The sequence below is a fragment of the Glossina fuscipes genome, unplaced genomic scaffold, assembly GCF_014805625.2.
Source record: "Glossina fuscipes isolate IAEA_lab_2018 unplaced genomic scaffold, Yale_Gfus_2 112, whole genome shotgun sequence".
Taxonomy (NCBI): Eukaryota; Metazoa; Arthropoda; class Insecta; order Diptera; family Glossinidae; genus Glossina; species Glossina fuscipes.
Window position 1 is genome coordinate 2,812,919 of NW_023998455.1, and position 25,536 is coordinate 2,838,454.

General features: G+C 33.3%; 6 protein-coding genes and 1 non-coding gene across 13 annotated transcripts; 3 read left to right on the top strand and 4 right to left on the bottom strand.

The window, feature by feature from the left end:
- Window positions 1-517: 517 nt before the first annotated feature.
- On the bottom strand, window positions 518-4,509 carry LOC119639533 (dihydroxyacetone phosphate acyltransferase). Of its 2 annotated transcripts, none has more exons than XM_038036968.1 (6): window positions 4,479-4,509; window positions 3,400-3,943; window positions 2,782-3,329; window positions 2,145-2,720; window positions 1,911-2,078; window positions 518-1,109 (listed from the first exon to the last, which is right to left on the bottom strand). In XM_038036968.1, the coding sequence occupies exons 2-6, from the start codon at window positions 3,887-3,889 to the stop codon at window positions 792-794; spliced, it is 2,100 nt and encodes a 699-aa protein (XP_037892896.1). In that variant the 5' UTR covers window positions 3,890-3,943; window positions 4,479-4,509; the 3' UTR covers window positions 518-791. The 2 variants fall into 2 exon arrangements, with proteins under 2 accessions (XP_037892896.1, XP_037892895.1); XM_038036967.1 differs by lacking the exon at window positions 4,479-4,509 and adding an exon at window positions 4,051-4,436.
- Window positions 4,510-7,719: 3,210 nt separating this feature from the next.
- Trnat-agu lies at window positions 7,720-7,793 on the bottom strand. The gene has a single exon. It is a non-coding gene; the product is annotated as a tRNA-Thr (tRNA).
- Window positions 7,794-8,595: 802 nt separating this feature from the next.
- LOC119639252 lies at window positions 8,596-11,375 on the bottom strand. Its single transcript, XM_038036537.1, has 5 exons — window positions 11,342-11,375; window positions 10,040-10,149; window positions 9,893-9,973; window positions 8,942-9,083; window positions 8,596-8,870 (listed from the first exon to the last, which is right to left on the bottom strand). Exons 1-5 carry the CDS (start codon window positions 11,373-11,375, stop codon window positions 8,596-8,598), a joined length of 642 nt encoding a protein of 213 aa, XP_037892465.1.
- A 286-nt stretch (window positions 11,376-11,661) lies between these two features.
- LOC119639538 (protein farnesyltransferase subunit beta) lies at window positions 11,662-13,624 on the top strand. 2 transcript variants are annotated; one of them, XM_038036977.1, is made up of 6 exons: window positions 11,662-11,852; window positions 11,920-12,176; window positions 12,243-12,678; window positions 12,742-12,980; window positions 13,036-13,336; window positions 13,451-13,622. In XM_038036977.1, exons 1-6 carry the CDS (start codon window positions 11,754-11,756, stop codon window positions 13,454-13,456), a joined length of 1,338 nt encoding a protein of 445 aa, XP_037892905.1. In that variant the 5' UTR covers window positions 11,662-11,753; the 3' UTR covers window positions 13,457-13,622. The 2 variants fall into 2 exon arrangements, with proteins under 2 accessions (XP_037892905.1, XP_037892903.1); XM_038036975.1 differs by having other exon boundaries at window positions 13,036-13,624.
- A 622-nt stretch (window positions 13,625-14,246) lies between these two features.
- On the top strand, window positions 14,247-15,721 carry LOC119639543 (J domain-containing protein CG6693). The gene has a single exon (XM_038036982.1). It carries the CDS (start codon window positions 14,361-14,363, stop codon window positions 15,291-15,293), a length of 933 nt encoding a protein of 310 aa, XP_037892910.1. The 5' UTR covers window positions 14,247-14,360; the 3' UTR covers window positions 15,294-15,721.
- Window positions 15,722-15,809: 88 nt separating this feature from the next.
- LOC119639539 (transcription factor Ouib-like) lies at window positions 15,810-18,743 on the top strand. Its single transcript, XM_038036978.1, has 5 exons — window positions 15,810-16,145; window positions 16,202-17,013; window positions 18,179-18,313; window positions 18,382-18,492; window positions 18,571-18,743. Exons 1-5 carry the CDS (start codon window positions 15,981-15,983, stop codon window positions 18,686-18,688), a joined length of 1,341 nt encoding a protein of 446 aa, XP_037892906.1. The 5' UTR covers window positions 15,810-15,980; the 3' UTR covers window positions 18,689-18,743.
- Window positions 18,744-18,873: 130 nt separating this feature from the next.
- Window positions 18,874-24,342, bottom strand: LOC119639535 (zinc finger protein 436-like). 5 transcript variants are annotated; one of them, XM_038036972.1, is made up of 8 exons: window positions 24,159-24,298; window positions 23,965-24,034; window positions 23,739-23,900; window positions 22,323-23,665; window positions 22,209-22,248; window positions 21,943-22,037; window positions 21,760-21,870; window positions 18,874-19,026 (listed from the first exon to the last, which is right to left on the bottom strand). In XM_038036972.1, exons 3-8 carry the CDS (start codon window positions 23,889-23,891, stop codon window positions 18,924-18,926), a joined length of 1,845 nt encoding a protein of 614 aa, XP_037892900.1. In that variant the 5' UTR covers window positions 23,892-23,900; window positions 23,965-24,034; window positions 24,159-24,298; the 3' UTR covers window positions 18,874-18,923. The 5 variants fall into 5 exon arrangements, with proteins under 5 accessions (XP_037892900.1, XP_037892898.1, XP_037892902.1 ...); XM_038036970.1 differs by lacking the exon at window positions 24,159-24,298 and adding an exon at window positions 24,318-24,342 and having other exon boundaries at window positions 23,739-24,034; XM_038036974.1 differs by lacking the exons at window positions 23,965-24,034; window positions 24,159-24,298 and adding an exon at window positions 24,076-24,091.
- Window positions 24,343-25,536: the final 1,194 nt, after the last annotated feature.

Below are 25,536 nucleotides of genomic sequence, written 5' to 3' on the forward strand. Positions count from 1 at the left end.
AAAGTGTCAGCGGTTGAGAAGAGTTATTAAGCGTAAGAGAAAAAGAAAAGTAACTATAGAGTGCCATTGTTATGTTCAGGCTTTCTATAAGTCGGTTTACTGCTATGAGGTCCTCGATGACTTAGTTCAACATGAAATGCTTATGGATTGGGAAGGTTAACGTTATGATTGCTTTTTTGTCAACTTTTCCTAATTTTCTCCTGATATCACGTTTCTTTATTTCAGAAAAGGAACTTCTGCAGCGATTGCCTTTGGAAAAGCAATCATCCTATGTCGATGCTAAATTAATTACTAAACTGTATGAAACCATAGGTCACGCAATTTGTAAATATTTTTGCTCATCTGCTTAGAAGATTTTAATTGTGCGTATTAGTGACTCAGAAATGGCTTGTCTCGGTAGTTAGTGAATACGCCGGCTGATCTAAGAATGAACCTGAATTTATGCTAAAGGATGTTATTATCATAGAGATCAGTTTTGAAGAATTCAAACGGCACTTTTGTCATTAAAGGTACAGTAAATATCCTTCATATTTATATATATGTATACGTATACGGTATAACAGTTAAAATTAATTTCTATAAATTACAATTGACAAGAAATATAAACGAATACAATGTCCAGTACCAAAAAAAATGTATACTAAAGCTAAAATTTATTTTGTTAAAAAGTTAAGAACTAGATGGTATATCGGTGTAACCACAACAATTACTGCAAATGTTATCATAATACGCGTATATTTAAGCAGTGACTTGAAACGTTGCATTTTTGATTTATTACCTTTCAATAATAGTTATAATTTCGAATCTATAACGATCTGGTCACCTGACATGTAATATTGTTTGAAAGGCATTAAATCGCAATACAATACCAATTGTTGCTCTAAATCGAACAGAGATTTGTGGGGTGAACGTCTTAAATCGCCATTTTCACGATTTTTCAAAAGATACGATTCTTGAATAAGAGCGTGTATAGCTATATTTAAATTATCCAAAGCTAAACAATAGGGATGCACACATCTCTGCGAATTTTCCAGCAAAAGTTGCTCGATACGCTCTTGTATGCTCGTCAGAATATCCTTATTCGTGAAAGTGTGTTGATCAGTTGGAAACTAGAAAAGTAACAGAAGAAAGGAATTAGTTTAATTTGTTTTTAGTTGAATACTTATAGTCGTTATTAAGCTATGCTTAAATAGTAGATAAACCAAATTTATCATTTAGCTTGTGATATTTAAAAAAGCGCATTAAAAAATATAACTTTTAATTTATGTTTATGTTAACATTCCTAAAGATAATGTTCTCCAAGAGAAAAAGCGGGTGCATTGACCGCCTATAGGTACTTCGAAAATATGAAGAAAAAAACATAAGAAACCAATATATGTGACAGAGGTAAACACCACCTATGTGATCAACGAACCCACTCTCCTTTTCATGATAAATGATAAATTTTTTTTAAAGTTCCCTCTCGACGAAAGGTGATTAATTTAGTTCTTCCTCTTTATGCGCAAAGAGAAGACTCGATTTAAAGCAATCTCTCTAAAAGTGACTTTTTGGCATATCAAACCACTGGATAGAAAACTACTTTGTATTCGCTTTACAAGTCCATTACTGTGTCTTAAAAGCTCTGCTTAAATCCTCTGCCGTTCCTTAAATGAAATGTATAAACATGGAATTCGGGCTGTTGATGCAATTTCATGCCTTCCTTTCTTTCGTTTAGCTTTAATTCCTCCCCCGTTAAAAGGATTTCATTGCACAACGGCCTATGTTCACTTGAACTAATTTAATGGGATTCTTCCGAAACTTAACGCTGAGACATGATGATCCTTAAGTTGTCAACGCAAACTCAATTGACGAAGATATACAAGACGAATAGTGTACGAGATTCGCCTTAATGTAATTGTGATTATAATTACCTCTTTATTAATCGTAACCACTAATTGGTAATAAACACATAAAAAAGGCGCCAATGCTGATAAAAGTACGCGACAGCAGTCGTTCATGTTAACTGTTACCAAACCATTTTCCGTTGTTATCTTTAAAATGTCATAACTTTTCAATAAATGTAAATTCCTATGGAATTCCTATATAAAATGCATAATCATATAAAAATTTAAGATTAATAAGTGTAACGTGTTTGTCTTATTTACCTCGTCTTCACGATTAGATTCAATAATGAATTCATATTTGAATATTTGATCTAACTCAGCTGTTTTATATGAAAGATTTGCCAGCAAATCTGAATGGTTTGAAATTTTCTGTAAATTTTGAAGTTGTTTTTGTTCTTCTTGTATTTGTAAAGCAGCCATTATTAGATAAGCCGGTCTGGCCAACCAAAATAAGCAAGGATTTATATATAATTGTAAGGATAAGTTTGGTAAAGCGATCGCCATAGTTTGTGGTCGCAAAGCGTAACCTTTAAGCTTTGCCATATCGATTTCCTGAGCTAATTGTTCGGCGGCCACTTTAGTAAACCGCAAATTTGCTTGATAAAAATGTACTATATTCGAATGGATTTCAACGGTCTTAATAATTTCAGGTTTAATAGCGTTTAAATTGGTGGAGATATGAGCACCCAATTCTTGAAATAAACCCTTCAATAAGGTAATACCACGGGATAGTTCATCTATATTCACTGGACTTTGATTGAATAATTGACTGCTATAATAGAGACTTAACAGATTAAAAGTGTTTATAACTATACGCCTTTGCTGCTGATAGATAATCTGAAATTATTTCATAAATTAAAGGAAAAAAAAAATTTAGATAGATAATTGATTAACGAACCTCGTTTGCCAATTTTTTTATCAATTCAATTTCATTTTTATTCAGTTGCTGCAAATGAGCTGCCAAGGTTGCCCGTTCAGTTCTTTGTGCATCTTTATGACCAAAAAAATCTCTCACCGATATAGGTTTACCAAAGTCCAAATACATTTTTCCAAAACGCTCGTCAATGATTTTCAAAGCTTTGAAAAAACCTTTAGTACTTTCTTTAGGTTTTGGTACTCCCAGTAACTCATAAACAAATAGTTGTTCTTCTAAAATCTTTTCATAAGACACACTTACTGGCACAATGGTTATGTCTGATACCTCGCCCGTAAAGTAAGGTAATAGAGCCATTGATAGTAAACCTATTTTTGGTACCAGAGATTTAAAGTTACGACTTCGTGTGCCTTCTATGAAAAACTCCACGCCAATGTGATAGACAGAGACCAAGGCGTACACGTATTCACGAAATACATCCCAATAAAGTTCATCATCAGAAAAAGAACGACGCATGAAAAATGCTCCAGTTTTTCGTAGCATCGTACCCATTGCAAACATAGAATAAAAATCTTTAACAAAAAAATATCGAGATATATTTTAAAAAAACTTACGGCTTTTAATGCATTTATACAAACTTACCCATTCCACCGGCTATACCCGGTATTTCGATATCATAATAAAAGCATATATACGACATTAATATAAAATCCATATAACTGCGATGAGTTGGTAAATATAGTACCGGACTGCTACCCAGACTTTTTTTCAGCTCGTTCACGCTATTTTTATTAACATAAATACCGGAACATATGCGCTTTCCAATGCAAGTAATGGCTATTCCGCACCAACGTATTATGGCCATATTACGATCCAAACCAATCTCATCAATAATGGCTTTCACCTGTTGTTCTATTTTAGAAGGCGGGCAATTCTGTTTCTGTGCGTAGTGGTTAATCAGTTTAGTAATTTTTTCGCTTTTTAGTACATGTGTTTTCAATTGCTTAGGATTTAAATAATTTTCCATTTTATAGGCGACTAGAGGTTTATAGTCTTTCATCATATCGACCTCATTACCCGCACCAATGATATTCTCAAAATTGTCCATGTAATCGTTCTGCGCTTTAGCCATTCTTAATAAAACGCTTTAAATGCCTAAGTAGGTAATAGATATATAGTCGATCTTCTGTAAATGAAATGGTATTAATTAAAAAAGCTTTTCCATTTTATAATCTACCTTTAAAGCTAAATTAAATGATAAAGGTCAATTTCAACACGTTTGGAAGTGCTCACCCATTAAGCGCGCATATATCTATTCTATTTGTATAGGCGTTAAATGGTTTTTTTTTTTTTTTTTTAAATAAAAATTTAATTATCAATTTTATTATGCAAATAAAAACCAATAAGCATGACGGATCAAGATTTGTAAATATGAAGATATGTAAACATTAGTTCACATTCCAAATTCCTTTTTAATACGAGGTAAAAGAGAAAGAATTACTTCGTTTTCTATACTTTACACATATTTAAATAATATTTCGGCAATTTTAGAAAAATTTCAATAAGACGTCCTTGGAAACTTAGTAACGTTATTGCAAACTAATAAACAATACAATTGATTACACATATCTATATATGAAGTGATTGATTTTTTCACCGGCTTTATATTGCTATATCTTTTTTTTTCTTGATATTTTCTTTTTAACAATATTACTTCTTACTTTTATTTCTATTTAATGTGATTTATTAATTTAAAAGATACTTTTTAGTTATATTATTGAATTCTCCCAAATAGGAAGGAATATTTTATTATTCAGTTATTACTGTTTTTATATTTTTTCTTCACTGAACTACGAGACAGTGTTGAAAAGTGAGCGAAATTTTTTTCAATCGGCTGTTTTTTGTTTACATTTCAACTCCAAATATAAATATACAAATTTAAATTTCCAATGACATATACACAAATAAGTAGTGCTCGTAATTTAAATTATGTTCGCAAAGATTTTATGTGTATTGGTGAGAAAACGTCCATAGAAAAGGAAATAGGCACGGCAGCCTTGATTTAGAATAATCGTCCCCAAACTGTTTAGCAAGATCAATTAACTTATCTTACTTTTTAAGTCCTTTAAGATTGGGTATGTATACTCTTTTTTTTTTTATAAACGAACCAAAGTTTGATTTGTTAGGCTTTGAATTCAGTTTCACGCATCTGGGCATTGATTGTGTATGGCGTTATCCAGGTTTCATTTTCAAGTTTTCAAAGTTTTTTTTGCACAAAAGATGCGAAAATGCGAAAATATTGTTTTTTGCAAACAACCGGTTGTTTAGAGAGAGAACGGCTGAAAATTGCAAATAAAATTTACTTACAAACAGCTGATCAAAAACAAAAAATTTTAAATTTGTGAAAGGTAACTAAATATATTTATTTTATTTTTTTTAATACTCTGATGTTCAAGCTATATTGATGTCAATGTTTCATTCAAATACCATTTTAATAAGTCCGTTTAATTCACTGTGTCGTGGTTGATACTTCGTATTATTTCCTCATAAAATGGGACCACCGAAAAAACAAGCCTTAAAAACACTTTGCATAGAAAATTTAAAACGCATTATCCAAGAAGATGGTATATTTCTATTTTTAATCGAGATTCGATATTACCCCATACAACAGTAACCGATGTGTCTCTTTCTCTGTCTACCTTTTACAGAGTCTCGTTAGCTCTTTATAATTTTTTTATCTTGACTGAAAAAAAATGTGGTGAACATGCAACATATATTAATTGGTATTATAAACGTTTGTAGAAACATGTGGTAGCCATAAATATATGGTTTTTAATTAATGAACAATCAGATCGACTGGTGAATGCAAACGAATTATTGTTGTAATAAGTGCCCTATTTAAAGTCCGCATAATTGATAAGTTTTAAGATGGTCGCGGGATATTTTTATCATGCTCGAGGGATTTTTTTTAACATGGCCGCGGATATTTGCATTTATTGAAAGCAACTCTGTGTTTTCTCAATTCTAAACAAAAGGGTATGTTTTTGTAACCTTGCAAAGGAAAAGACCAAATAACGAATTTTAGCCGTTATAGCGAAAATTCAACTCAATGCAGTTCAATTAATTTCAACAAAGCCATTTCGCAAGTACACAAAGGAATTAAAAACGATAAAAATTAGAAGAAGAATTTTGTGAAACATTTACATAAAACTGAAATAAGAAAAAACTCAAAAAATTATAAAATTATGAATTTTATTTTATTTTATAATAAAAGTTTAATAAGTTAAACAAGAAAAGCGTAACTTAAAGGAAAAGAAGAGCATTATTTACTGTATTAAAATCTTTCTCAATTTTAAATTTAATAAAACGAAGTCACTTACGGTCAAAGTTTGATGATGAAAAACTAAATGTATACACAACATAGAGCTTATCGCTTATGAAAATGTTTTCTCCAGAAAAAATTCTCTAATTTCAACTTCTCTACACAATTTTATCCTGAATTTGAAGTGTATTGTGATGATGATAACATTTTAAGCTCTGCGGACTATGTTTATGTGTATACGTTATTGTTGCATTTCTCATGTGTAAGATATCCGCAAACATTTTTTCATGATATCTGTCAAAAATAGCCGATCAGCTCACAATAAACCATGAATTTGCTTCTTCTCAATTGTTGGAAAAATTATTTAAGGGCAATTTAAGCTTTGTAGTAAAGTACTGTAGTACGTTTATCAATCTTGCCCAAAACTCATCAAATGCTACGCAGAAGACACTGCGGGTCCCTTATAAACTCACAGTTGAGCCATAGGGTGATCACTAGGACGGGTGAGTAAAGAACATGGAGCTAGGGATGAAGTTCTCCTTTCGGGTGATTAAAGTTTCGTGCATCCCGTATTCGCTTAAGGAGCAAGCAAGCAAGCACAAATTCTTGGTTGTAACCGTCCTAGGAGTGTTCATGAGCAAAATTCAGGACCTCTCCCACATCTCGCGGACTAGCTAGCTCAACTATGGCCTGTAAAAATGTATATAAGCGGAATATTTGCGAAAGGCAGAGTCACTCGAAAGAAAACATTTCAGTCGAAAAGAAAGTTTAAGCTAAGTAAACTATAAATAATCCTACCCTTGAAGAAATTGATCGTAAATAAAACCACGATCTAGTGATACGAACAGTATCAAGAAAAGCAAATTTCGTAACGGTATTATTAACTATGATAATAATAGGAAATACTTCAAATTCATTGTCTTATGGATTTCTTCGCTCAGTTTTAACCATTGCTATATACAAACAAAGGGAAACGATGAGTGCATGTGTATAATGTGCTTTTAATTAAAAATAAAATATTAAATAAATTAGTAAATAAATAAAAATAAAAGCAAAAATGTATATAACTTCAACGTTGCGACAGTATACTCGATGGTGTGTAGAGATTAGTATCTGATGAAACTGGCGTCGGTATAACTGAACGTATGTGACCGTCAGCCTCACGACAAGGCCGTCGCGAAAGCCAAGTAACTACCAAAAATATGGCGAAACATATTAAAACATAAATCGTAACAGTTGCAAAAACCTGCAAGAATATAATAACACCGACCTTTGCGTTCACATTCAATAATCAATATGCGCCGCATGAAATGTATAGTATAAAAGCACTTACTATTAAAAGACCATCACCTAGTCCCTTCATCCAAGGTGGACGATCGCGTTCATGGGCCTCTACTTTTGGATATATCCACTCTTCTTCTTTATTCATAATTTTCTGAGGACGTAAGGCAGCACGTTTATAGAAATCGTGACCGAAAAAATTGGAAAACGTATTTTTCATGTCTGAAGGTTCGTCGAAAATCGTTTTAGACGTCTCCTGAAAATATATGAAGTCTTAATTCGCGTAGGATAAGTAATTCGAATTTTAAAGTAATTTAAAAAAAAAGAAAATATTCTTCTCAAGCGTCCACAGAAGGAACAGGCCCCGGCGAGATTCGAACTCACGATCTCCTGTTTACTAGACAGGCGCTTTAACCAACTAAGCCACGCGGCCAATAAGGACACTGACGATATCAATGAATAACAAACTAAGGTTTTAGCGTCAATCATTTGAAAGTATTTACGCTTTTATATATCAATTGATTTGTAATAACCGACGACAGACCCATATGAATTCAATCAATTCAATAGTCAAAAATTGACTTCGATTAATTTCGCTATAAATGATAAATTTTAATAAATTTCTGGTACGAAATAATACATGTGGATATTTCCCATATCCAACCGTGGAATTCTACTCTGCAATGGGTGTTAGGTGTCAAAATCAATAATTCAGATCTTCGATATCTATTAAATTGCGATATCGTAGAAAGTTGCACAGAACGACAGGAAGTCCGCGCTACCTTAGACAGAAAATTCCCACAAGAGCAGGAGACCGTGCGTACGTCTTTGTGCAAAATTTCATCAATATATCTCAAAAATTGCGGCCTGCAGCTTGAACACTAAAATAGATGGACAGACATCAGACGGACAGGCGGACAGACATGCTTAGACTGATTTAAAAAATGTTTCGGAATTGATCGGTATAATAAAAGATGGGTTTATCTTAAGTCCATCTGGGTGCTACATACGTCGGTAATAATTTAATATACCTTACACCATAAGTGGTGTAGGGAATAAAGACACAAATAATATCTAATCTAATTTTTATGTAATGACTTGAATATAGAAAAACACACTTATATCTACATGTATACTTTTAATCATTATTATTATACCTTTACTTACTTTATACCCTCTACTATGGGGTTTCAAATTTAAGACATTATTATCGTATTTCCCTTCACGTATATTTTTTAGATCGCTTTCGCTAATGACGAAACGTGTATCGATGCATTCATTGGTAAAATGGTCATAAAACTGATAGATGAATGAATGACTATTAGAATGGAAAGAGATGGGTAAGTCAATACAACCTCATAAGCGTCCGCACAACGAGCAACCTCTACGCATTTTTCAGAGGTCTCATTATAGAAGCTACGCAAACCGAAATAACGCTCCTCACAATTGACTGGTGTGCAATTTTTAAGATAGTCTTTATCCCAATTCTTACAGTCCTTATAATTTTTATCTTTAATCAATGAGATCAAAATAATTAAATGTGTTATAATTTTGAAAATGATAAAAAAGTGAATAACTTACGTTTTTTAAAGGTATGACCTTCTGGATCTATGATATCAAATCGGGTATCAAATTTAATCAACTGTTTTAAATGAAATTCATCATTTTTAGCATTAGTTGATATAATGACTACAGGACATATGCCCACACGATTGTACAGCGACTAGAAGATTACAGGATATTATTTTTAAAAATATCAGATTTTTTAAACAACGGATAATACAAATTTTTTGTATCTACCACCGAAAGATGGAATTGCAACACGCAATAGTAAGTTTTAGAGATCCTACGTAGTATATACATTCCCGATCAGCGCGAAATTCTGAATTCGATTAAGCCATGGATGTTCGTATGTGTGGTTTTCTGGTATGTGTTGTGGACGCAACCTAATCACAAACTTTAATGTATCGACTTCCCGTTTGGTAGAAACATTGGAAGTTTCTATCCATAGATTGGTATTGAAAGTGGGGCGAATTGCTCAGAGCATATGCCCGCAGTAAAGCGTAAGTGGAACGTAACTCCGTTTTTCTTAACAAAAATTTGCTAATTACGTTAACCCTAAATAAATTTTGGTAGACTTGACGACCAGGTGGGCTAATTTTTCTTAATAATATCTTTTAGTGAGGTAAAAGGGGGAAGACAAATTCTATCCTATTTACTCTTTTATAACGACAAACGCAAGCATTTCATTGATTTCAAAATTTTAAGTACAGGAAAGCTGAAAGTGTACGAAGACCTGGATCTGGAAGTATGATCAAAGAAAGATTCGTCCTAAATGCAAAAGGAACTCACACTTACATTAGAAGTGAATTAGAAAATGGTTAAAACCTGGTTGCATTTCTGTTATTCGGAAAGAAATTTACAATATTTGCATAGACCAAACTGAATCACAGCCCAGACTTTTCAGACGAAGAAGGATAGTTCGGGATGCTAGTAGTTTTTAAAAATTGTTCTTTCAAAATAACTACTTACAACGGTAGGCCATATTAATGAAACGGTATCAGATACGCCGGCTTCTATAAAACCGAAATCACCACCCATAACACGTCCCATCTAAATTGAAAACGGAATATATTCATGTAAAATTTTGGAAAATATACTTTCCATAAACAAACTTACATTATCTACCATCTGAGCATCGGATACGTTAATGGTGCAGGTACCGTCTGAACGTATGCTGTACTCTAACATCTCTTTTTTATCAGAGTCCGTATTACTTAAAGATACATCTAAAAACAAAATATATAAGAAAATAATAGTTTTAGAACATTTCGATGAAGGAAGAACAGGAGTATATCTATCCCAAATTGTAAACTTGAATTTCAGACTGAATTATTTTCTAGTATTTTCCAAAATGATGACAATAAGTAGACAGAAAGATAGAAAAACGTATCGAAATGGATAAATCAACTCAAATCGTCCATGTTACATGTTAACATGTTACAATTTTGAGAAGCAAAAGTATTTATCTCACTTACCAAATATTAAACCGATATCTTGCTCTTTCGGTGTTCGAGTCACGATTTTGTTAATTTCAATTAGTCCATAAACACTTTCTTCATTATACAGTGTCGCATATAAAATATAAACGAGAAAAGAGCTGCACGAAAGAAGAACGAAGAGAAGCAGATTAAAATCAGGTAGTATCAGGCATTAATAATTAAACGAAATTTTTGGAAACTTTCTAAAATGTAACGCTTACGAAAGGAATTTTCGAAAAATATTTTTTTCTCAAGCTATTTCCTGGACAGGCTCCTTCTAGTCGGGCTTAATAACGAATTTCAAAAAAATAAAGACATACGGAGAATATTCTTGCGAGAAGAAATGTGTAATGCAAAATGAACTTTCAACCTCAGGAAGGGCTTTTCTCAGAAAGTAGTAAGAAACAAATTAAGAAAAGCATATCTATATCCTATGGCTATTCAAATAGCAATTTTTCAAAATAAGGTTTTATAGTGGTCGAAAAAGTGGTCCGATCTGAAACTTTTATAGCGTTCGTCCTTCAGTTAAACTACATCAATGTACCCAATTTCATGAAGATATCTCGAAAACTGAATAGTATAATGAAAGTTGGCTTAATGCAGACATTCTTATAGCGGCTTTTCAAAATAAGGCGTTATAAGGGGAGTGGTCGAAAAATTGGTCCGTTCGAGAAAACCACGGGAATGTCCCAAAATTGCGCCCTATAGGGTTAGTACAAGGATACTTCGACAGACATACGTCAGACGGATAGACAAGCTTAAACCAGTTCACAACATATTTCTGACTCGATCTGTGTAATACAAGGCATATCTATCTCAAGTCCCTCTGGGACTGATTTAGGTTATAAAAACGTATTTTTAATAGTAAGCTAATACATGTTCATTTAATTAATAATAAGAATCTATTTTTACAAATACATATATAAAAATAGGTAACTACGTAAATCAGTTAAACGTACCATCAAGTGCGCCATGATTTTCAGTATAATCAAGTCGATGAAAGTCAGGTTTCACTAAAGCAATTCATGTAAAATAGCAACTCTGTACCCACAAAAGAGTTTTTAATAGTAATATTTAAAAGAAGAGATTTTAAGAGAGCGAGATGTATGACGGCTTCTTGAAAATAACAACAAAAATTTGATATGTAAATAATTAAAAGAAGAAACAGTTGTTTTATTCATCCAAAACGGTGTGTTATTGTTGTTGAATTTTTAAGTTAGTGCAGATTTCTTTAATTTTCTTAATTTTATTAAAAAAAGAAAGTTTTTTTTTTTTCTTTAAATAAAAAAAAAAAAAAAACAACAATTAAACAATCACAGTTTAATATAAACGAACATAGTAACAAAAACAAAATGGATATTAATATCGGTATAGAATTTCGCGATTACACATTATTGAAAAATTTTAAATATGACGATGAAAGGGTCTCCACTGTAACATCCAGAGAACAGGTTATAATATGCAAAAAAAAAATTGATACAAAAATTAAGTTTTTTATGTGAAATTTAAACATTTTAGCAAAAGACGGAAAATTCCATAGAAAAATGTTTTGATCGTTATCAGCAGCTGAAATTTTTGGACCCGAAAATAGCTAAATTTCATCGCGAGGAGCATCAAAGATTTTTGGAATCAATGCTACATCGTTTACCTGGCAACTATGAATGCTTAGATAGCAGTCGACCATGGTGCATTTATTGGATTTTACAAGCGGGCCATGTATTGAATTTTACCTTCGCGCCTCAAACTTTAGACGCCGTAGTGCAATTTTTGACTAAGTAAAAAAAGAGTAAAGTTTTTCTTAATTTAAGCACTTTTTAGCATTTCGAACGCTATTTAATTAGATGTCGCCATCCGGAAGGAGGCTTCGCCGGTGGTCCCGATCAATATCCGCACTTGGCTCCTACGTACGCGGCGGTGAACAGTTTAGCAATGATTGGCACACCAAGTGCGTACAGAGCAATTAATCGCGATTCTTTGGAGAGATTTCTTTTTAAAGTACGAGAACCGGACGGCGCTTTTCGCATGCATGTAGATGGCGAAATTGATATTAGGGGAGCCTACTGTGCGGTGTCTGTAGCTAAGCTAACAAATATGCCTGAGCAGGCGTTAAAGAAATTATTTGATAAGACTGGAGACTGGATAGCTACCTGTCAGACGTATGAGGGGGGTTTTAGTGGCACACCCGACTTGGAGGCTCACGGAGGTTACACATTTTGCGGCATAGCTGCTTTAGCATTGCTCAACGAAGGTTACAAATGCGATCAACAGCAGCTACTGGTAAGAAAATGGTACCATCACAACAACAAACATTAACAAATATTTTTTTTATTACACTGAAAGAAATGGACATTACAACGGCAAATGTCGTATGAAGGTGGCTTTCAAGGACGAACAAATAAATTAGTAGATGGTTGCTACTCTTTTTGGGTAGGGGCGACGATACCCATAACACAAGCCATTATTTCCAACGAGAATAATCATAAATTAGTCAAAACTTTATTCGATGTCGGCGCTCTACAAGAATACATTTTATTGTGTTGCCAAAAACCTAACGGCGGCTTGATAGACAAGCCCGGAAAGTATGATTGTTTGTTCATCAATTTTCGATGTTTAATTCATAACCTCTCTTTGCAGACCTCAAGACCTTTATCACACTTGCTATACTTTAACTGGTGTGGCCATAGCCCAGCATGCCGAATCTGCTTTACATCCATCTGTGTTGGGTGATCCTATTAACGAATTGCTGCCCACGCATCCTCTATTTAATGTGCCCCCTCAGGCTGTAGCCCAAACCACCCAATACTATGAACAACTAAATCAATTATATGCTGCTAATATTAAAGGCAATAATATTTCCTCCGAAAATGTGTCAGACAATGAAGACAAAGAAGAAGCCGAGGCCATGACCATAGAAGATGAAACCAATCCTTCCTCTGTTAGTTCAGATAATTCTTAGTATTTCGATTATGTTTTTCTAATTTCTTCCCTTTTATTGCTCTCTCCTTCTGTGCCTATTATTGTTTTCCATATCTTTTCGTTATTTCTAAAGGTATAAAGTGATGATTTACTTACCTATATATAATTGACTGCATACTTTTGAGCAGTTAAAAACGTTAACAAATATTGTTACAAAAGGAAATGTGAAGAACTAACGGACTTGTATTCCTGTTTAAAAAAAAAGAAAAGGGCCTTTTTCTAGATTTAATAAACTCGTTTTTTTTTTTCAGAGAAATAAATTTTTGTATTTCAAATGTACTATAAACTTCAAATAAATAAAATATCATCAGATTTGATTATTTACAATTTTCTTAATTAAAAAGCAAAAAAAATGCCTGGTAGCTTCGTTAAACAAGAAAAAACGAATCGCAAATAAATAAAACTACTTGCACACTTTTAATAGTTCAAAATGTTTATCGCTGTCGAAAACCCAGACAAGAAATTTATTTTATTATTTGAATTGTATCGCCCCTAGACCCCTATCCTTACAAAACCGCGAAAGTACACATTTTAACGAAGTTCGCGATTTTCTAAATTTTACATTCATGGTTGCTTAGAACAATACATTTCGTAGCAAGCCAAATGAAGAGTCGATGTTGTTTGTGTCTTTATGTCTATAATACTTGCCGTTAATTATTGTTTTAGTAATAGTCGCTAAATTAACAAAAAACAAACTTGAAAATTAATGGAAAAAATTTAAATATTTATAAAAGAATATTTTAATGCAATTTGCACTTTTTACCAAGTTTTGCTCTATTGGTTTGTAGCATTGAAATACGTGTTATGGCATTCCTGTTTCAAAAAATACTGCTTTTGTTTTGCTGTCTTGGCAGTACTGTTTGAGGTGTTTTTTCGTATTGCATTTATACAAATTTTGTGAAAAAATTAAAGAACTGAAGCATCTCATAAAATTTGTAAAATTATTTTTTTTCATTATTGTATTGAAATAAAAAGGCGAAACTATGTCTACATTAGATTTGTGCGAAGAGTATTTCGAAACGCGGGATGCTTACAAAGTCTTTGGTGTATCAAATACCGCCACAGAAAAAGAATTAAAAAAGGCTTATTATAAAATATCTTTGCTCGTTCATCCAGATCGTGTACCAGAAGAAGAAAAAGTAAGCGCCACAGAAAAATTTAAAGTACTCTCTAAAGTCTATCAAGTCTTAATGGACAAAGACAAGAGAGAATTGTATGATGAACAAGGAATTATCGATGATGACGATGACATCTTGGAAACTAAATTGAATAATTGGCTAGAATTATGGCGGAAAATTTTTCAACCAATTACTAAAGAGGCAATAGAAAATTATGAGAAGACCTATATAAATTCGGACTTAGAAAGGTCCGACATACGTAAAGCGTATTTATCCAGTAAGGGCAGCATTGATAAAATTATAAATGAAGTTCCATTTTTAAAAGTGGATGATGAAGATCGCTTGCAGAAGATCGTACGCGAAATGATTGCGGATGAAGAGGTCCCAGAATATAAAATATTTACTGAAGAACCGGCTCGGAAACGTAAAAAGCGTCACCAGAAATATGCTAAAGAGTCAAGAGAAGCGGAAAAGCTCGAAGCAAAACTAAGGGCTAAAGAGAAAGAAACTGAAATGGATACAAAATTGAATGACGGTCATAGTGGTGTTGGCAGTTTGGAACAAACAATACTGGCTCGCCGGCAAGCACGGGAAAATAATTTCAATTCTTTAATGGAAAAGTTAACGGAACGTTATGGTAACGACGACGAGGATGAAGTCATAGATTTGGCCAGTTTGGGGCGACGTAAGAAAAACGTAAAGAATACTTCTCGAAAGCTCACTAAAAAGGGAAAAGCAGCAGATTTACAGAGCGGCGTTAAAGAGGGAAAAATTAAGAAACTTAAATCGAAAAAATAGACTTTTTAGTCAGTCATACATTTCGTTAAATTTACGTTTAATTCAAAATTTGTAATAAAAATACAGAAAAGCGACGAGAGAGAGAGGGTTGGCTAAGAAAACATGGAAAATGTAGTCAAGTTTAATTTTGGTAAACATAATAGTAGGGTAGTTTAGATTATTTTGCAAATATTAGTCATAGATGTAAATGTCTATGGGAACTATCAATAGGAGTGTTGCGCATATATTCTTGAGCAAGATGAGTGAAGGAATCGATTTCTTTGGGGCCTATGCTTATGAGCAGAAATTTTAGGCAGAAGTATCAAGTGTATTTTAGCAAGGCGAATGACCATTCATAAATAAGAAGAAGAATATAAATAAAAATTTTTTTGAAAAGTTACGAGAGATTACAGTGTCTAGTGATTAGTCCGGTAAAATTTGCGATATAATTATTATAGTTTACAAAGAGCTCCTCTTTTCAACTCAGCTATTGGTCAATCCGAAGGTGTTTCCTTACCGAATAAAATGTGACTTCATTTTATCTTTAAACTTTAAAACATTGGGCAACCCTTGTTTCTAACTAAGTTGTAAACAAAACAATTTACTTAAATTTATAAATTTTTGATTTATATTAAATTATTTTTCTTCATTTATGAAGATATCTAAGCAAGTATTGTAAAAAAGTTGAAGGAAAAAAAAGTGCCAACAATGGATAAAAAGTGCCGTTTGTGCCTAGTGGAAAGTGACAATCGTGAAATGTATGATTTATATGGTGATTCGAATTATGATGATTTAATGCGAGCTTGTCAAGAAGAGGAGGACAATACAAAGTTGAAATTATATGAAAAGGTTGAGTTCTGTTGTGGTATTAGGGTAAATAAGAAGTTACACTTGGTTTACACAAATTTTAAGAATTATACTTATTCCAGATTCAATTCTCTAAGAAAATGCCCACGAAAATTTGTTCGAAATGTTTTAATATGACGCGGATTTGGTTTAATTTTCGTCAAATGTGCTTAAGTTCGCAATTATATTTGGAAAGCTTGCAAGTAAATGAGAATGATTATAGTGTAGCCGCTGAAGAGAATAAAAATGCGAACTTTCTGCAAAGTCTAGTCGAGGATTTACAAACATTTCGCACCGAGAAGCGTCAAGAGAAGCCTGCAGAATTTACCATTGAAGTTTTAGGCCAGCAACAAATTGGAAATGATTACACATTTTCGGATACCGATTTTGAGCAAATTATTTGCTATGATGGTGATGGTGGGGATGGCGCAGACGATGTTAACGATATCGATTCTAATGAAATAGATAATGAATCTAGACCAAAAGATTATGTTGAAGAACATCACCAACTATCTGAAGGTGATAACGATTGTTGTGATGAGAGCATTGAAAATAACGTTGAACAGAGCGAAATTTTAATTGAATTAACGCAGGACGATTTTGTCGAAGCTATGTCATATTTAAACGGGGAGGATAGTGAGGAATTGGAAAATTATATAGAGTATATTACAAGAAGTGATCTCAGCATTAAACGCTTAAAACGCAGAGCTTTAATACAACCCAAGTCCAAGAAACGTTCCTCCACAATAAAGCCAGCAATAAAAACAGGAGAAAAACCTAAATTACCAAAACCAATGACATTCATGTGCTCGATATGCGGAAATGTCTATACAAAGCGGCCATTATTTCAATACCATTTACGGATGCATTCCGATCTTAAGCCGTATCAATGCGAGTAAGTTAAGTTCTTAACATTGATATTAAACTCCTTTCCTAAGATAATTTTAATTGCAAAGCTAAGGAAGGCATCGCCAACTGGGGATGTATTTTCTGTAAATTTTACTTACTTAATCGTCTGGTTTTATACTATTGCTCGAAAATTGTTTTTGTTTAAACCATGCCACGTTTAACTTTACCTTGAAATTTGGAAAGCTTGGTCGATGGCATTAGTCCATTTTTTGTTTAGAAATTTTTCCATACGAGAAAAACCGAATATCTAGCATAAATAAAAACGGGACCGTTTCCGCTCAAGACCATCTGCCAAAGTTGTGTGAAGAGTTGAAATAGAGATATAACACATGACAATCATTTGCTTGCTTTAATCTAGAGATCAGTTGTGGGTATTCTTGGAGGATTTCTTAACAATCCTGGTAGGCTATCATTAAATTGAGTTATTTTTATAAGATTAGCAATTTTATTCACAAAATTGCACTGAGATATACTTTTTAGTAAATTTTTTTTATTTATAACAAGAATTTTGAATGCAATTCACCCACATCGGCTGCCGGAGGGAATAGAAAGCATACATATGCTTCGTGGGATTTCTGACGCAAATTTCTATGCGTTACAAACATTTGAACAGTCTACCTTACCCTAATAGCGTAGTATTTGTATGTACACTTTAATAAAATAAACTAAAGGAGCTAATGCCAAGAGGTGTACTATTTTTTTTTTATGACCACAGCTCTTAGTAGGAACATTCGACAAATTAATGCAGAGAAACTTTTTGTAAAGAGGGACTGAGTTAGTAAAAATTCATTGTCCGTGGGTCTACCTATATAAATCGATTACCAATAATCAATAGATTCTTTCTTTTTTACTTATTTATTTTTTCCAAAAGAATACGATTTACGACAGTTTAGGCCCAAAACAATGTACAAAACTGCCACATAGTATAATAAAATCGATTGCTGCGTTAAAGTACTTATATATACAGTTTTTATATATAATTTATATATATATATATAACTTTTGTGTATATATGTAAACTGTTTATATATATATATATATATAATTTTTTTTTAAAATACGCTCTTTCTCTTTATAAAAATACGCTAAGACAAAGCTCGCAGACATACCTCTGTATAATTCTGAATTTGTTTTTATTCTGTTCTTTCAAGAATTTGCCATAAAGCTTATCGGATGATGAGTGAATTGAAGAATCACATGTACCGTCATACCGGTGAAAGGCCATTTAAATGCAAATATTGCGATCGTAAATTTATGGATCGAAGCTCCAGACATCGTCATGAACGGTAAAGTTAATAAATTGAACAATTGTTGGCCGCATTTTTGAAACGCATTCTTCTTCATATTCTTACAGATTGCATACCAACTCGCGACCGTTCGAGTGTAAAATATGTAATAAAAGTTTCTCATATTCAGCCATACTGAAGAATCATATGAAATTGCATTCAGGCGAAAAGGATTTCGCGTAAGTCTTTTTAAAGCATTTAACTTTAGTTTTCATTTTTTAACAGTGGTTCGCAAATTTCTTTTTTGTTTAACGCAGTTGTACTATTTGCAATAAGTCCTTTACCTTGCAACATCAACTCAAGGCACACTTGAATACCGCCACACATCGTCAAAAAGAAGCCAGTCAAGAATTTCAAATTATTGAATATGAATAAGTATATGTGTGTATGTGTGTACGTGTGTGTGAAGTTTAGTGTAAAATTCCTTTTTTACCCTTGTTCCCTTTGGAAGCTTACAATTTAATTGAATAAAATGAATTTTCTCCGTATTCGAGCAAAAATTTTTAATTTAAAAAAAAAATTTTTTTTTTTTGGTTAACTTAAAATTTATTATATTAATATTAATAATGAGATGATTATTATTGAAATGAATAATTTATTACTATGAATTTTAATTAATTATTTTCAATTGCTCTACGGCTTTATGTAAATGAGTGTTTTGATGGGCTTTTAACTGATGTGGTAATTTAAACGATTTGTCACATGGTCCACATCTGCAAAGAGAAACCAATAAAAAGGAAAAAAAAAAGAAAAAATTAATTTCATTAGTTAAAAAACCCGTAAACGTAAACTTTAAACGTATAAAACGAAAATGTGTGGAAAGAATAAACGATTAAAAAAAAGGAAAAAAATGTACTTGAGTGTGGCCGACTGTTTTATACCTTAATAAAAATAAATAAGAACATTACAATCGGGCAAGGCCGACCATTAGATGCCATACATCGCTTGGCCGACGTCCTTTCCATGAAAGCTTGTATGTTTGGATGATGCCCAAAACATCATAGGGCATGAAATTTAGCCAACTTAATTTAATTTACTAAAGCTTTTATAATTTTTTCAGTTTCCGTCATAAAAAATTTCTTTCCATATAAGGACTTGCTTTTCACGACAACGCCCATGTGTGTTAGAGCGTAAAAAATAGGCTTATGCGATCCATATTCGCTATCGTTAATTCTTTGCCAAAACTACTATTATCGACCAATTGTCGTCATAGATTTTTTGAAGTATTTATTATTCATGAGAAGTGTGTTATATGGAGTGTCGTCCAAGCGGTTCAATTCAAATTACTACTGCGAACAAATTTTCGTCATAGGAAATTAACAATTGCGCCTTTTTGTCAATATCTCCTGAGAATGCTTGTATGCATTAGTAGCCAGAAAGTGGATCCACGAATTCAGTAGTGTTGGTTTCCTTTTCCATTTACTATTATGAAGCCATTAAAAATTTACCTTTTTAATATATGAAGACTCAGTTCTTCTAGGAACGGTGATCTGAGAGAAAGGTTCAAAAATTGCTCCAGCGGAAACCAAATTTTTCATAGCGGGTTTTATCGGAAAATTTCGAAAAGTCCAATTTTTTCCATATAACTATTTTTGAAAATAAGGCATTAGTGATCGAAAAAGATCTGAACCATTTTCAATAGCGTTCGTCCTGGGGTGAAAGAAAGTCAAAAATTGCGGCCTATCGGCTTCACACGTGGATAGACATCAGGCGGACATAAAAGAATAGAAATCATTTTCTGATTCGATCGGTATAATACAACTTAGATACATGTTAGACCCTTCTGGGTGCTACGTATGTTCGCATAAACTTGAAGTACCACAAGTATATATAGGTGTAGGATATAGAAAATTAAAAAAAAGGAAAGGGACTTTGGCACTCTATAATATCGGGTGAGGATGCTCGATTTTTTATAACTTCGGTACAGCCTTACACAGGAAACAGATCACTAACTTTGCTCTTGAACTTAAGGTATCCTTTAACACCTGCATCAATGATAATTCATTGAGTTGTACGGGAGCATCTCGATTATAAATAAATATTCGCACATATTGTGACACTCAATCCTATTGGTACAATAAAAACTATTCCTCAATCTCCTCAATCTCAAGTTAGTTTAGTTTAGTTGAGCTAGTTACACATTAGATGTATCCTTTGTCGACCACAAAGCAATCTGCGTGCAGGAAACATTGGCGACTACATTGTAGTTTTTAGGACTGGATAGGATCGTTTCTCAAACACATAAACACATACAGAGAAGCAGACGATTTGGCTAAATTGATTCGAAATTTGATATTGGTCAAGAATATACATGTAAACTGTAGGGTGTCTTGAATGTCAAATGCTTTAACAAAAGGAATATATCCGCATCCCACAGAGTTTTGTTTGCCTTTGTCCGACTTCTTAATAGTCTCGGTTTTCGGCATAAACCCGCAAGGATTGCACACATTTTATTAGAGTTATGTGGGTCAGTTATTTGCTCTTAATCATTCTTATTCGTACCGGCCTGCCAGCTGTAGATCCTAAGAGTGCAATCGCCTATAAGGTGATGCTTACAATTTTTAAACTTTGTTAGTAATTGTAAACAGATTAAGGCGAATTTTGGATTGGAGTTCTATATACGGTTTCCACAAGTTTCGATGCAACATCTACTAAAAGCAACAAGGTGGATCATCTCATAAACAAACCATCATCCATATATCCAGTCTCAATTGTCTTTCCCACTTTTTTGGTTAAGAACGGCAGAAAAATGTAATCCGACTGAAGACATACATAGTTTATGGTCTGTCTGACGAATATTTTGCTTTATGATAAGAGCATTTCTAATATGGTCTATGCGGTAAGCATAAAAATCTCAAGCACGTCCGTCCTATACCACTTTCAGGTGGGGCATAAAAGAAAACTTTCCTTCTTCTACAAATTTTAATACGCACGAGCTAAGTCAATTAAAGTAAAGTAGTATCCTTGTAGAAAATTTTGATATGAGTCATACGAAAACATGTTTATATCAAATATCAAATCGAAAGATATTATAGGTTATAAGCTTAGCGACAAAATTGATGCAAATGTGTTGGTGAACGAATCGAGGTTAGTGGTTGTGCAGTCTCTCAGACCAATATTTGCTATGAATTGCTAGCTTTTTGCCTAATGTGTGCGTGACTGCCTGGGAGATACCTTTATTTTCAAATTGAAATTGCAGCCAATCAGTCGCTGAAAGTGTTTATTAGCTTTCAGGATTCTATCCCAAATTTTTACATTTGCAATGGCTTCAATAATAACCGAAGACAGACAGACGCACAAATTTAAATTGAATTTCAATGTGGTGTCAGTCGTATGACTCATTTGTTCATCCGCAAATTATTTCATTTCTTGTTTTTTTTTTTTTTTCTAATTTTAAATTAAATTTGTGGTCGTTTAAGAAATGCGCTCTCTATCTGAAAACTTACTTGTACGGTCGTTCGCCTGTATGAACTTTAATATGAGCCTGCAAAGTTGTAGACAAAGCGAACGCTTTATTGCAATATTCGCAGGTGAATGGTTTTTCATTTGTATGCACCCTATTAAGGTAAATAGAACATCAATCAATCCATTGAATGCATTTATTATAACTTCAAGTATGTCTGCCTTACCTTTCATGCCTTATATGAGTACTGCGATCGGTAAAACGACGTCCACAAAATTGACACTCAAACGGTTTTTCACCGGTGTGTATACGCATATGAGCCTGTAACGAGGTAACATTACGTAATACGTCTATCAACTAAAAGAAACTGTCAACCTGGCCTGTGGTTTAATCTTTAAAAGTTCCTTTAGAATTTTATCTTTAAGGGAAGTTTTAAAGATAAAGCCACACTCCAGTTTGGCTATTTCTTTTAGATGATAGACATATTATTACCTGCAAATTACACGCCGTTATAAAACGTTTAAAACACAATCTGTAAGAAATGAATTTTTTTTTAATAAAATTTTTGAATCTAAATATTGTTTTAGGCATCGTAGGAGAGCTTACTCGCATTCGTGTGGTTTCTCCTGCCGATGTATTCGCATATGGGCATTTAATAGATGACGACTGGTAAACATATTTCCGCACACCGTGCAATTAATTGTAGTGACAGCGACAGAATTATTATTAGCAAAGCCGTCATCTTTCTTACCTCGTGATGAACGGGCTTTGACAAAAGTAATTTTGCCTTTACCTACATAATTGGCCTCCTTCTTCACTTTAGTTTCCGTTACGTCTGGTATAATGTATTCAGTTACAACGAAGCCCGACTTTTCAGATTGATGAGTTTCAGGATACGATAAATTTGTTGTGCTTTCTTCAATGTCGCCAGGTTCGTCGGGTTTCTCCTCGCCATTACCTCGAACTGTGGACGTAACTTGGGCGCTTTCGAAATCCTCAAGAGTTTCTAGATCTAAATCCCCTTCTTCCCCGGACACGTACTCGATGTTTGCATTTTCTTGATTATCAATATTTGTATGCACATCGGCTTGTTCCTCATTCAATAGAATGTAAATTTCTTCTCTTTTTACTACAACATCCGATTCGAAATTTGTCTCATCAGCATTGTCTCCATTCTCCTCAACTTCATCGATTGTCTCATTCTTCCCAACGTTTTCTTCGGGCGTAGGTGATTTACTAATAATATTATGTAACTTAGCAAAGCTAGTTGTCCTCAAACCATTGGAATTATTATCGTGGCAATTTTCCGCATCGGTTTCATTTGAGTTATGCTCGTCTGCTTCATATTCGTGCGATGTTTCTAGAGCATCACGCTCAATCCTTTCGTAAGTTTCATCTGTAATTTCTTCCCCAGTTTTAGTAGGATCTTCTTCCTCGTTTTCGTGACTTGCGTCGTGCTCCTCCTCATCTATACATTTTTCCTCATCGCCCTTCTCTATGATATCCATAAGAGTCAAATCATTTGTTTCCTCTTCATAGCCGCCTGAATCCGGTATTTGATATTCATGCTCTTTAATTGCAATTAAACTAGAACTAATAGGCATATCTAGAGATCTCATTTTTTTACGCGTAAAACGACCAAAGCGCTGTTTACGCTTTAACGTACCCTCCTTAATAAAACCTTCGCCGTCAATATCATCCAACGTTTCCTCTTCACAGTTATTTTGAGATGAATAAGAAGAATCTTCGGCATTTTTATCCAAAAAGTTGAAACGATTATTATCTTTACGATCTAATTTAAACAGAGTGCTAGCCGATTTTGTACGTTGTATGACTGACTGTAAATATTTATCAGATTCCCGGCACGTTTTGCGAAAATACACTGCGCTCCTTAAGACATTTAGGCAACGCCGACATATCTTTTGCGGTAAGTTATCATCGGGTCTCATCTGCAAGCACATAAAAGCCAAGACAGATATTATGAATATTTCTTCAAATACGACCAATTACTAAATTGATTACCATTATTCCGGCACACTCGTAAATTTCGTGAGCCAATTCTTCACTGTTATCGTTAAATATATATCGCATATGTCCAGCGTTAGGAGAACTCTTAGAATCGGTCTCCTCTTGCAGGCAAACACGACATATATTCCACTTTATGCTAATTTCCATTTCCTATCACTGTATTACAAAAAGATATGTTCAAAACTCTATTTCTCGCGAAAATCTAATTTAGTTTACGAACTATGAAAATTCCACAATCATAAAATGAAAAAAACCAAATACAAACAATGCCGTCTTCCGTACAACAAATGCTGAAATATCAAAATATATTAAAAAAAAAAAGTATGTCTACATATTATATATATGTACACAAACTATGTATAATCTATAAGTGTTGTATTTTCGAAGTTATTGATAAAAAAAAAAAGGAAGGACTTTTTTGCTTAGTTTATTAATGCTATTATTGAGCGAATCTAGTTTGTTATGTTTGTTATATAGTTGAAAAGCAAATCAGTTTATTTGTGTCTTTCAATTGTATATTAATTCACTTTAAGTTTTTGAATAAAGATTTAGAATATAATTTATACTATGAACCGATAGCTTATGCTTGAAATGTTTGTTTTTTTCCCTTTTTTTTAAGCAATTTTTGAGTATGTTTTCTTTTAATTTGTAAGAGTTGCCACTTGCACTCATCACACAAAGCTGTATTATTGCGTATTATTTATTATCTCTGTAAAGCGAAATATCGTGTACAGATTGTTTTTCTCTTTCGCTTCTGTTAAAAATTACTTGAAAGCTAAAAATGATTTTAATATTGGAAAAAATCAGTTCAATGAAATATTTTGGGTACATCAAGTTGTGTGTGACTTTTTTATTGTAACTGTAGAAAAGTGCATTCTGTAAATTCACAAGAAGATGATCGTGTTTGTCAGCTGCTAGCAAACTGAGAGAAAACGCCCTCTTTTTTTGTGTCGCTTTGTCGATATCAAAAATATTTCATTAATTTGCAATTTAAATACGTAACCTGACCTAAAGTCAGTAAATCTATAAGTGATCTTTTCCTTTACAGCCTAACAGCCGCGGGTCAAAATCAAGCAAAATGTGTGTATTAAAAAGACCTTTGGGTCGGGGTTATTTTCGTCTTAAAACAGTCTTTTTTTAGTACATAATAATGATGTTGAACTTGACGTCAATTTAATTAAGTTTGGTTTACAGTTAGTCGTCTTTTTATATATTGTACTATATCTTCGGAACTAAACTTGAAAACTTGAAACTTGAAACTTGAAATTACCAATGCGCGGGTCATAGGTTGCCGATCCCTGTCTCAATCATAAGCTTTAATTGAGTCCCATCGATGGTATTTGACCTACCAGAAAGCGAACTAATAAATATGATAAAATGCAAACAAGTGAACTAGGTCCGGCTGCTGACAGCTGCGTTGTCGTACTTTTGAGACAGTCATCACAGAAATTGATGAAATCAACTCGGGAGTTGCTCGTACAACTCTCGCGCTTTTGATTTACCACAGCTATCCCAATACTCATTGAACGGCCGCATCCACTTCAATTTGGGTTACCTCCAGAGGTACTTCCTACGCATCCGTGATAACTGTGTGAGTGAGCAGCCGTTTGAAAGTAGACCATAAAGCGCTTAGCATTACTTTATGCGAACATAGTCATTCTTGCCTTTGATTCTCACATAGGATTCCGGATTTGCCGATCAATCCATATTATCACTTTATGAGATATATATATTTATGTTTAAATAATCATATTATAGGTCATCTATTATAAACAAATTTCTATCTCTTGAA

Coding starts and splice junctions, on each gene's coding strand:
- LOC119639533 (XM_038036968.1), bottom strand. CDS start 3,889: ATGGCTAAAGCGCAGAACGATTACATGGACAATTTTGAGAATATCATT. Junction 2,079..2,144: donor AATCTAATCGTGAAGACGAG/GTAAATAAGACA, acceptor CATTTTATATAG/GAATTCCATAGGAATTTACA. Junction 1,110..1,910: donor TGGTTACGATTAATAAAGAG/GTAATTATAATC, acceptor TTACTTTTCTAG/TTTCCAACTGATCAACACAC.
- LOC119639252 (XM_038036537.1), bottom strand. CDS start 11,375: ATGGCGCACTTGATGGTACGTTTAACTGATTTAC. Junction 9,974..10,039: donor ATGCTCAGATGGTAGATAAT/GTAAGTTTGTTT, acceptor TTTTCAATTTAG/ATGGGACGTGTTATGGGTGG. Junction 8,871..8,941: donor AGGTCATACCTTTAAAAAAC/GTAAGTTATTCA, acceptor CATTGATTAAAG/ATAAAAATTATAAGGACTGT.
- LOC119639538 (XM_038036975.1), top strand. CDS start 11,754: ATGGATATTAATATCGGTATAGAATTTCGCGATTACACATTATTGAAA. Junction 12,177..12,242: donor GTAGTGCAATTTTTGACTAA/GTAAAAAAAGAG, acceptor CTATTTAATTAG/ATGTCGCCATCCGGAAGGAG. Junction 12,981..13,035: donor TTGATAGACAAGCCCGGAAA/GTATGATTGTTT, acceptor CTCTCTTTGCAG/ACCTCAAGACCTTTATCACA.
- LOC119639543 (XM_038036982.1), top strand. CDS start 14,361: ATGTCTACATTAGATTTGTGCGAAGAGTATTTCGAAACGCGGGATGCT.
- LOC119639539 (XM_038036978.1), top strand. CDS start 15,981: ATGGATAAAAAGTGCCGTTTGTGCCTAGTGGAAAGTGACAATCGTGAA. Junction 16,146..16,201: donor AGTTCTGTTGTGGTATTAGG/GTAAATAAGAAG, acceptor TACTTATTCCAG/ATTCAATTCTCTAAGAAAAT. Junction 18,493..18,570: donor TCAGGCGAAAAGGATTTCGC/GTAAGTCTTTTT, acceptor TGTTTAACGCAG/TTGTACTATTTGCAATAAGT.
- LOC119639535 (XM_038036970.1), bottom strand. CDS start 23,891: ATGGAAATTAGCATAAAGTGGAATATATGTCGTGTTTGCCTGCAAGAG. Junction 22,249..22,322: donor GAGAAACCACACGAATGCGA/GTAAGCTCTCCT, acceptor CATTTCTTACAG/ATTGTGTTTTAAACGTTTTA. Junction 19,027..21,759: donor ACAGGCGAACGACCGTACAA/GTAAGTTTTCAG, acceptor TTCTCTTTGCAG/ATGTGGACCATGTGACAAAT.